Source organism: Thamnophis sirtalis, unplaced genomic scaffold (genome assembly GCF_051295495.1).
Source record: "Thamnophis sirtalis isolate CommonGarterSnake01/CBP01778 unplaced genomic scaffold, rThaSir2_p1.2 scaffold_8, whole genome shotgun sequence".
Taxonomy (NCBI): Eukaryota; Metazoa; Chordata; class Lepidosauria; order Squamata; family Natricidae; genus Thamnophis; species Thamnophis sirtalis.
In genome coordinates, this window is record NW_028261388.1 from 44769263 (window position 1) to 44781404 (window position 12142).

General features: G+C 34.5%; 1 protein-coding gene across 1 annotated transcript in view; it reads right to left on the reverse strand.

Annotated features, from left to right (window-relative positions):
* SAMSN1 (SAM domain, SH3 domain and nuclear localization signals 1) overlaps positions 1-12142 on the reverse strand; it is an 82106-nt gene that overhangs the window by 8253 nt on the left and 61711 nt on the right. Inside the window, exons 10-13 of the mRNA XM_087722046.1 lie at positions 11051-11183; positions 7861-8012; positions 5959-6165; positions 3265-3415 (exon numbers count right to left, since the gene is read on the reverse strand). Of these exons, the coding sequence (XP_087578172.1) occupies positions 3265-3415; positions 5959-6165; positions 7861-8012; positions 11051-11183 (643 nt within the window). The remainder of the gene's footprint in view (positions 1-3264; positions 3416-5958; positions 6166-7860; positions 8013-11050; positions 11184-12142) is intronic.

Consider the following 12142-nt stretch of genomic DNA (forward strand, 5'->3'; position numbering starts at 1 on the left):
AGTAAAACAGCTTCATAAAAGATAAATGACTTTTGGTCAGAGTTATATAAGATAGCGCTCGCAGAGCCTATGATATGCATCATTTTGACATGTATATTCTGCACTACTTTAGTCTGTAGGATTAGGATGAGGATATTGAAGCAATATAAAGCTGATACATACATTCTGACACACCTTTATTATAAATATTCATTATATGCATTTTTACCCTTGGTTTACCCTTGAAACTTATTTTTCTCCTTAAATGTGCAATTTTCTTATATGTAAGTATAATCGCTGCAGCCTTTCCAGACTCAATGAAGCTCTAAAAACTCAGGCTCCCTTACAGCTTATCTAAATAGGTCTATGATATAATCTTGTGATTGCAGATGTGATATATATGCCATATATTATAAGGTATCACTTGTTTTGGCATTGTTTAGTATGCAAACTTACAATTATGGATGATATAAAAATGATGACAGTATGCATTTCATGAAGCATGCATAAATGTCCTAGATAAACCATTTTTCCTGCAGAAGGTGAAAGGTTTTACATAGAATTAGTTAATAAACTTTATTATTGAAGTGCCATGAATTTCAGTAGGACATGTGCAAAGAACATTGTCATGGATATCAGAAGCTCTGCTTGACTGAATCACTAGAATGTGCAAAAATATGCTTCCCTGGTTGGGTTCACTTAGACACTTTAAAATGAATTCCAGTTGAAGCCTGGAGACACATTTATGCTAATGTATCAGTTTAGAACCACATTTTATGTTAATGTTTTAGCTTTAAAAGCTTTATAAATATAGTATTACTTCCTATGGAAGAACCTGTATTTTAACATTACAAATATTTATTTCTATTAATTTTTGTCATTTATTTTCGGTATAATCAGCATTAAAGTGATTGATTATATGAATTTATTATCTCTGCAGTGAAATGAATGAAATCTAAGAGTCTAAACATTTGTACACAGAGAAAATCCATATCATAATTAGACCATATGTCAATCAAGCATTGCAGATTCTTTTTCAAGCAAAACAAACAGAAGCCTCAAAATTTTTGAGAACACTGTCCTATCCAGTTTTATAGGAGATCATTTATATATTGAGGGAAGGTTAAGTTTAATTTTGAGTATTTCAGTATTTTTTCTAACTGATAACTAGCCCTGTTATGAAATTATGCTTCTGATTCCTAAGCAGTACACATAATCAATTTTAATTAGAACAATCATTTTTAGCAGCCAGAATTATAAATATTGACCTTGGAAAGTTGATTTCAAATGCAATCTTTAGTTACACCAAAGATGTTCAGGATTTCACCCAATTTTCCACTTGATTTGACTTCAGTGCTGCGATTTTGCAAAGGTCATGCAGAATTAGTTATTCTGCTAAATGTTAACCCCAGGAATACATTGCCTTGCCTTTCTTTCATTACAAATAATGTAGTAAACAACCTATTATGCATTTTCACATACTTTTCTTTTCTAGTCATCTCCATTACCTTGTTTATTTATTTATAAAATGGCAGATTCCATTACTAATTTATAAAGTAGAAAAACTACTATTCTACAGCAATCTGGAAGGCCACTATGCCATTGAGAACTTCATTTTTTAAAATCTGAATACATGTCTCCTGCTACATGTACAATGTCAGCAAAATAACATAAAACATATGTATCTCTGATGCAAGATTTGCCCAAGGGCTTTAAAACTACAATCTCCTCATGAAACAATAGCCATCAAAATTCTAGCTCCAGGAAGTTTAGAAATAAACACCAACAAAACAAACTGACTTTTCAATCTTGAAATTCGTGGAGAATTATACCAAACTAATGTCTTTCTCTCAAGCAGCAGTCATCACTTTATTTCATGCCCATATATATTATCCCTGTAAATTTTGGAGCCTAGGAAGTTAACATTGGTTATTACTTCCATGTATATTTGGCAGCTCTCATTTCATGTGTGGCTGAAATCTACATAAAATCTTAAAGTTTTATTTGCAAAACTGTAAGCATTATATGCCCAGAATAATTGGGCTGATGGGGCCTGCAGTAATCCTCCTCTGCCAGCAGAGGTGGGACAGGCCAATCCTAGTGGGATGAGATGATCCTTCAAGTAGCCTGGACCTATGCCGTGAAGAGCTTTAAAGGTGATTACCACCATCTTGAATTGCACTTTGAATCAGACTGTGAGTCAGTGTAGCTTATGGAGCAAGGTGTTACATAGGCCAAATTTTCAGACCTCAACCATGGCAGCTCTCCATATATGGCTGAAATCTACATAAAATCTAAAACTTTTATTTGCAAAAAATTAAGCATTTTATGCTCATTTATGCATGAAAAAATATGTTTTTAAACTAGAAAGAAATGCCCATCTAAACCCAAGATCATGCAAATATTGTTGGTGTTGCATATGAGCACTATCTTTGCACTATTCTGTTAATAATTGGTTGATGATTTTCTTTACAAAGTAGACAATTTGATGGCTCTCTGCTGTTAAGTGGCATATTCCAGCCCATTTCAATTTGTTGATTCTCAAAGTATAAATATTCATTTTGACATTTCTGTTTTGATAAAATTAAAGCTGCCTTAGCTCACACTATAAATGATTATGTACATATTTTATTGCATCAAACTTTCCTATTGTCTTTGGGTAATCAGCAACTGAATGTCCTTTCAGTTTTAATTCAGCTATTTTATAAACACCTATATTACACATACTTATCTTCCGTACTTCCCTAGCAACTCATTGAATATCTTCCATCCTGTGACTTATCTTCAATAGCACATTGACATTGTCCTGAATATGTGTATCTGTATGGTTTTCTTAATAAAAATATTGGAGCAAATGTGCCATTTACATCAGCAGTGCACCCCGTGCTTATGATGGGCAATCAGGGTAACTCTGGGAGTGTACACTCTCAATATGATACTTCATAGTATTGTTGAGAAATACATATTCCTTCACCATTTCTAATGAATTATAGGAAGCTATTCTTTCATCAAGATAACTTTAGCAAGTCACAGGATAGCTCAATTAAAATAAAGAAGAAATTTGTAATTGATGCCAGTGACAAATGGATTTGATCTTTACAGTGATATTTAGATATTTTTTACATTATTTAAGTGATTTACACTGCCATTTACATATTTTAAAAATATTTTGTGGGTTTTTTCACTCTTAAAAATGGCAATATATTAAAGCCTTCTGAGGCACATCCACAACTGTGTAGCATATCCAACTTGCACCAATTTTTTTTACAGAAATGTAGCACATACTTTCAGAGTCCTGCAGATTCTCAACAGCTGAAAGTAGCCTTGTCCTGTCTTCTGGATCTTTGATGTTGAGTTCAATTAAATGCTTTTCATGTAGATCTTTCAAATCTTCTAATGTCTGATAACCATTTAACAAAAGGGTTGATAAATAGTCCTAGAGGGAAAACATTTAAAAATTCAATTGTAATAAAGATTGACATTTACTTTCAGCAAGTGCAAGATGGCCAAAAGGGCAGAGAGAAGTGAGGGAGACAGGTGTGTGTGTATGGGGGGGGGGGAATTGAAACACATGCTGCAGTTGTAAATGCAGGTGGGCTGTTGCCAAGTACATGAATTTTGGTAATGTTACCACAGGAGTACAGCAATGGCCATAAGTTTGAGGACTGGTCATAACTACCATTAATTAAGTGCCTCATAATTTCAATCACTGAACAAACTAAAAGAGTACATCCTAATTTGAATACAAAACATGATCATCCTTGAAATAAAATTCATTGAAGTTGTGAAAAATCAGTGAAAATGTGTCAAAACCCATCAGTACTGTCCCGAGTATAAATAACACAATTATGATAAGGCTAGTAACTTACTCTATACCTTCTATATGTTATTAAAAAGAGTTATGTGAAAGCTTTAATTGACTGTAAAGGTAAATATCTATAGGGCCATTTATTGTTGACTACAGCATATGGAAAATTAGATATAGGATATAAGAGAATATATGGTAAAGAATGTGAATTATCAAATGGAATGACAGGAAAAAAAAATAAAAATGTAAACTGATTGTAAAAATGAGAAAAAAATGGATATACTAGAATGAAGATGCTTTTCTAGATTGGAAATAATGAAGTCATGCAAGAAATTGAAGGTATAGGTATAGTTATGAATGACAGAATTAAAATATGTATCAAGATATAGAAATTCATTATCTAGATTATGTATTATATGAAGCAGAAATGCAGAGATTGGTAATAGTTGCATACACAACACACAAACACAAATGCATGCATGCATACATACATACAAACAGACAGACAGTCACAGAAAGATTATAAACAACAGATCCCACTTCTTCCCACCCTCTCTAATAATATGTAAGATAAGCTTTATTATCATTGTTTTTATATAAACATATAAACATGTAAAACACACACACACAAACACACACACACGTATGTATGTATGTATGTATGTATGTATGTATGTATGTATGTATTCATTGATTTTCATGGGTGTAGGTATGCTGGTCTTGTTGTATTCGGGTCTTTTCCCGAATTGCTATCTTCAGGCTGGATTTTGGGATTAAGGGCACATATATATCCCACAAACACTATGGGAGGATGGGGGCTATATTATTATTCGATCAACCACCTCCATTCTGATGCTTGGGCCTCAAGCTAACTGGCAGACCCAGGTCTTTAGGCCCTTATGAAAGGTCAGGAGGGCTGGGATCAACCTCACACTGAGGGCAAGATGTTCCAGAGGGCAGGTACAATGGCAGAAAAGGCCCTTCTCCTGGACCCCACTAGCCAAAATAATTAGGTTGACAGGTCCCACAACATGCCTTTTCTGACAGCAAGGATGAAATTAGCCAATCCCAGTGGGATGAGCTGTCTCTCAAACAGCCTGGATCCATGCTATGGACTTCAAAGATGATTACCAACACCTTGCATTGCATTTGGAAACAGACTAGTAATTAATGCAGCTTGCAGAGCAATGGTATTACATGGGCAATTGTTTGGGCCTCTAGAACTGTCTGTGCCAGCAGATACTACCCCAGCTGTAGCTCCTAAATGCTGGGTGGTCCCATGTAGAGCGCATTACATAAGCCAACTGTGAGATGACTAGAACCTGAATGACTGAGCACAGAGACTCATGATGAAGAAAAGGCTGAAACTTGTGCACAACCTAAATTTTTCAAAAGCTCTCCTAGCCACAATTGCAACCTGCTCTTTAGGCCAGAGTTGTGAATCCAGTAGAACCCCCAAGTTGCAGACTGGATATATCTGGAGTAGTGCTACCTATACAATCAAAGAAAACAAAGTCCCAGAACTTGGGATCTCATGCACCCAAAGCCATTTGGCCTTGCCAGTGTTCAGTCAAAGCCTGTTGTCCTCTATCCAGGCTTCCACAGCCTCCAGACACCGTAACAGGGCAGCAACAACATCATTTGGATCACCAGCAGTTGAAATTGAATATCAAGTTAGGTATCACTGGCATATAAGTCTAAGTGCTATTGCTAAGTGCTATTGCTATATTGCAGATACCTGAACCCATGGTGACGGATGATCTCACCCAGATTTCATGTATTTACATTTAAAACTAACTATGTGTTCATATGGAAAATGGATAACTGAAAAACATGATTGGTTTGATTATGATAAAAGATTGCGAATTGGTGAAGGATGCAAAGATGATAAGCAGATATAAATAAGGGATAGATTCTTATTTGGTAGAATCAAGAATTTTGGGGAAAATTAATATGTAGAAACCAGGTAATGCTACTTTGTTATTTACAGAACAACCAAACTGAATAAAATCCATGAATTCCAATTTAATTTGAAACAAAGTAATCCCCAAAGATGAGAAATGCTGTATTAGTCTAAAGCAAGCCATGGACGTAGGCAGCAATTTAAACCTGGAAAACAAAACTAAAAGTGAAGAATAGCTCAAGTGCACACATTTCCAATTTTAGCTAACCTGGAGATGGATTTGCTCCAAGAATTCCTGAAGAGAATTAGGCTTGATCCTTTTACTGTTCTTGCGAGGTTTTATCTTTCTGGGTGCAGATTCCTCTTCCTTAATCAGATCTACATAAATAAATTTGAAGTTTCCGACCTTGTTGTTTAGCAATCCAGTCCACATGCCCATTGGGGTTTTACAGATGATGTCAATTATATCTCCTTTCTATAAGAAGATCAAGAGGAAAATAGAAAACAAAGAATAATGTAACGAAATAACAGATGATTGTTGCTTAATATGGCTGAGTTTTTTCCTTTGAAAGAAGTATTACTTTAAAGGAATATGAACATGCAACTCAATACTTAATGTATATTTTCTATTTTTAAGTAGATCTGCCAACAACTTAACGAAGCCAACAGGGAGATAGGCAGTTAAGAAATAGGATAGATAGATGATAGATAGATAGATAGATAGATAGATAGATAGATGGATGGATGGATGGATGGATGGATGGATGGATGGATGGATGGATGGAAGGAAGGATGGATGGATGGATGGATGGATGGATGGATGGATGGATGGATGGATAGATAGATAGATAGATAGATAGATAGATAGATAGATAGATGATAGATAGATTTTTTTTTCATGTTAAACTGTATCCTGAAAGTTCAACATAATCAAAGCACAAGAGCATGGATGACTACAAAATTCATAATTCAATAGAAATTAATAAATTAACTGAAACGAACATAGACCCTCCATTTTAAAAGCACCAAGAAGCTTAACCTCTACAGGATGCTATAATTTTCATGCAGCGGAAGGGCTGCAGCTAAAAAAAACACACCCAATGAACTATTATAAGCTTTGCATTTTCCATAGTCAACATTAGTAATACAATGCGCAACTCACAATAGTGCACACATTTGAATTAACTGCCTGCAAAATAAAGTCCATACTATACAGCCTACTCACCCACATCAACTTTAACTTTCCCAGTGCAAAAGAATTGAACAACTACAAACCAGCAGTAACTTACCACAGGCAGGCATTCAAGTATGAATACTAATCTTCTCCCACCCCCTTTGATATCAACTTTTCACTCCTACATCATCCAATTCAGATCAAGCCAATAGATATATAATTAGAATGCTACTATGAGGGTTAGATTAATTTGGGGAAAAAGTCACAAAAACAGTAGTCCAATTGCAATGTTTGAAATAGCTGAAACACTGGAAAAACTCAGGTTTATAAAATGTTGGATCAACTTAGAAGCAAAACTTTAGAAATACACATTTTGATTCAAGATGGAAACATCTGAGTGGCTGCTTCAAGATCAAAATAATTTGTACAACCCTAGATAGGTGAGAAAAGAGATTGGTGGAAGACTAAGCAGAAAAAGAGAATTGCCATCTCCATGTACAATTAAAAATGATTTTCAATGCAGACCAAAGTAGTTGAGTTAGCACATTATGTTGGTTTTGACTTGATCCAAGACATGAGTTTATTCCATACTTAAAAACACTTGCATTTAATTATTACACTTTTGGAATGCCTGTGAGTTTTCCCTTCAGCCAGTTTCATATCACTGATAAGCTTAGGGGGAGGGCGGAATGCAATTTAGGCAGAAGTCTTTTTCCCCCAGGTTAAAATTATTACTTTGTTACTCCTACTCAGGAGTGAAACTCCTAATCACACTTTCCTTTGATGATGTCACAAATATAAGCATCATCTTGTTTTTGTTAATACTGTATGGAAAAGCTTTCACAGCGGTAGGTGAAGTAATATTATATAGCAGTGTCTTTGGAATCATCTGTGAACAGATACTAGCAAAGAAACTATAACAGAATTAGTAAATAGATCTATAAAAACTTAAAGCACAAAGTCATTAACATATGACATAGAATGAAGAAATCTTGCCTTGATTTTTAGAGAGTCTGAATCGTAAGGACTGGGAGTGAAGTCTGTGTGTACTCTGGCTCTGCCACAGAATGGTCCAACATAACTGATTTCTTCATCAAACCTTAGACTGTCTCTGTTGCTTGTTCCATCTGAACAACAAGTTACACCACCTGGAAGCAATAAAAATGATTAATTTTTGTGTAATGTCCAAGATGGGAACCATGTAAAATCAAAATACTGGTACTCCAAAGACAATTTTGAAGAGATAGAATTATATATAAACATCTCTACTACAGATAGAGTCAGCCTATTTGAGGGCTAAGCTGAGGGAGCTGCCTATTGTAGAGACAGTCTGCAAGTTCTATTCCTGCCTCTTTATGCCATGTGTTTACTATGACATCACCAGTGTTAACATTCATTGCCAAACCAATAACCTTTTTTTTTACAATGAATAGGAGATCCTGTGTTTTTCCCCAACTCAGATAATTTGAATGCTTCAAGGAAGTGAATATAATTTAATTTAATTACTAAGCATTGGTATAGTTCTATTGAATTGATGAGTCATAGTACTACTTAAGTTTGGTTAGATCATTTCCCATAATTTATTCATGCATATTTCAGACTAATTATTTCTGAGGCTATGTTAATACATAAACAATGTGGTCCTCAAAGTCTACAAATCAAAAACACAAATGTCATTAAAATGATCAAACTCTGACTTGGCCAAAAGTGATCTGAGGACTAGAGTGTAGATCTTCCTCAAGGCTGAAAACTAATGATATATATTTTAAATATATTATTTAAGCAATCAAATGCTGAATATTTCTTCTAAATTCAGCCATATGGGAATGAATTTTTACTGCACATGTTACTGAATACACTTTTAGACATAAGGACTGGAATGCACTGTAGAATGAAAGTTTTAGTTTCAAAGGTTCTATTTTTGGTTAACTAAATACTGTAGTATTCCAGTCAAATGCTCTTTTGATAACAGTGATACTGTGAATATATTTTCTCCAAAACAGCATACATAGCAAGCAAATAATTATACCTGATAAGTTTGCTTAAATATATCTGGGAGAAGTCTAAATGGACTTGCTTAATTATGATATTTCTGAAAACTGTACAAGGAAATGAAGTTGGGCAACAGGAATTAAATTCAGAAGTAGGGCAATGATAAAATAAACCTATGCTTTCTTTTGTGACAATAGGATTTTAAAAGAAACTAGATCACTCACTGGCTCATCCTACTTTCCATAAATAATATAGGCTGGTACTGTTTCCCCTCTTTTCACAACACTTGTTGAAGAGAAACTTGTTGAAGCCGCCTCCTTGGTTACATGCTGAACTGCCTACCAGTTTGCTTGGAGTAGGAGGAACAAAAGAATCAATGGACCTAGAGGTGGTATTCTGCGGTTCAGACTGTTGCCCGAACTGGTAGCGGAAATAGTGGCTGACCCAGTTCACATGCCCCTGATCTATGGCATCCCATTTAGCCACTTTTTTTTAGCCAAAGAGCATGTGCAGAAGGCTGAGCACATGTGTGGATGTGGCACGTGTGCACGCTCACATTTGTGAACCAGTAGGGAAGGTAAGTGAATACCATCTCTGAATGGACTATCCTTGCTCCTTGCTCTGTGTGTGTGTGTGTGTGTGTGTGTGTGTGTGTGTGTGTGAATTTGTCAGTAAAATACATCTTAGTAAAATATCTACCAATTTTTGCTCTTTAACCATTGAGTCCCACCAGACAATAGCTCTTCCATAATTTTTATGTGTATTGACAATCAGATAGTTCAGGTCCTAACATGTACTTTTTATTGATATAATGAAAGAAAAAGAATTTTAAATACCATGCTCATAACTAGACCCCACCTCCAGAGCTTACTTCCAATAAAATTTATAAGGATTGGTCTATTTAATTGAATTTATGTTTCCATCCACATAATATTTCGTGGCCAAGGAACCAGGAAGAATTAGCAAGGTGTTCTGTTCTTCAAATGCGTCACTTTCTTTTATCCAAATGTGCCTTGTATTGTGGCCAAAAGTTTGTGTTTCATCAGTCAAAAGCACTTTGTTCCCAAACATTTCAAACTAATTCAGACATACTTTTGTAATGCAATTGAGTAAAGATTATATTCTGATAGGTTTTACATGCAGAATATTGCTATGTAAGCAATATTGTATTGCAGATGATTGGACAACAACTCCAGTATCAGCTAAAATTTTGAGGAGCTTATTTGCCGATCTGTGAGTTCTAAATTGCCGATTTAGCCATTTTTGCACAGATTTTTTTCCTTGGTCTTCTGACTCTTGCCAAGTTTCATATAATTTCAATTTCTTAACAGTATATTTCACTGCTGAAATAGCTACCTGGAAACCTTTTACAAGTAATCCTCAACTTACAGTTCATTTAGCAACAGCATGCATTTATGATGGTTGCCTCATCATGGGATCTTATGATTACCACCCTTCCTAGCAAGCTTTCGAGGAGCAAATGTAATAGTGAGCCCTGGATTCGATTCACTTAACAGTTGTAATGATTCACTTAATAATCATAGCAAATATGGTTGTAAAATTTGGCGGGACTTACTTTAACTGCCTTGCTTAGCAATGGAAATTATGGTTTAAATTCTAGCTGTAAATTGAGGACAACTGTACTTAATACCATTTATATCCTATATCTGCTTTGTAACAATACGGTGCTTCATTTTTAATTGTTCAGACACAACTGAGAGATTATGCATTTTTCTCACCTTTGGAACTATCTTCCCCTGACTAAATTATAGGTCTAATAAATCAATCACATTTTGTGATATTATTAATGCTTTACTGTTGTAAAAAAAAATAGTAGTAAATCTGAAGAATTTCCAAAGTACTTCATTTGCCATATTTATTTTTTATTATGAACCTGTAATATATGTACAAAAATAGCAAATATGCATTGGTATTATATTATTAATATGCAGAGAGTATACAAACTTTTTTATTTATAGATACACTAAACAAACATAGATTGCCTGGAGGGCATAACTTTTACATGGAAAAGATGGGAATATGTACTTCTAGAATTCTCTATGAGGCTGATCATCTACAATTTCTGGACTAGAAAAGGATTGTGTTATTTTCAGGAAAATTATTTGAATAAGGTTAACATTTTCAGTCAGTTACACATGCACATATACTTTCTATATAACTATTTTTTACTTACTTGAAGAACTTTGGCCGCTGTTAAGACTATAGAGGCTGTCCATGGAGTCACTTGCCTTTATAGAAACTGTGACTGATTCTCCTCCAGGGTCACTGTCCCTATTTGAAGTAGAAAAACTTTTTCCCCCTTCATTCTTAAGGACGAGAGAGAGAAAGAGAGAGAGGGGGGGGAGGGAGAGAGAGGGAGAGAGAGAGAGAACATTTCTTTTAGATGTTGTTCTTCATTATACAATGTCCATTAATTGTTTTCAGACAAGGAAGCATTATAATAGCAAGACTTTATCTGGTCATTACTTACCATTTGATAAATAATTGTGTAACAATAGCTTCACAAGAACGTATAATGTATAATGTCAATTAGTATTACTAACAGCTCTACTAACTCCTAAATAAAGCTGACCCATTTTTTTCTTAAATCTTAAAACAAATTGTTTTCTATGCATGAAAGTCTTAGTATATTTAAGATTTTCTATTGGAAATCACTGAATATAGTCTTCATTTTTCCCACAATAGGCTACATGAAGGATTTGTGAACATGCATTTTACTCACAGAGGGAACTTGGGTGTATTGTTTTCTGAATAAAAAACACTAGCATTATTTTCTTTCTCAGGACATCATTGTGTCACTTCAAGAAACAATTTCTTTCTTCAGTCCTTCACAATGCATTTTTAGAACTGGTGTATATTTATATATTTTGTGTTACATATCTTTGCTTTAATGAATATTCAGTCTATTCTGTGTACTTTCTGCTAGACTTATTTTGAAAAATTCCTCGCAGCTACCTTCAGTATTTCCAACAAATCCTGCCCTTTCATTTTACAGACTTTCTCTGAACTGTTTCCACATTTTTTTTTAATTTTGTTGAACATTTGTTGAAGAACATTTCATTGAACATATTTTAAATTTTGTTTGATTGTATATGCCTAATATCTGTTTCAAATTTTAATTTGAACAAAGATATGGCTCATACTATATGCATATATTGCTGAATAAATATATTAGACAATTCTGTAACTACCTCATAAGAGGAATAAGTAAGATTTCTCAGCATAGAACTCTTCTGAATATGCTCCGTATGCATTTTTGTGTTCT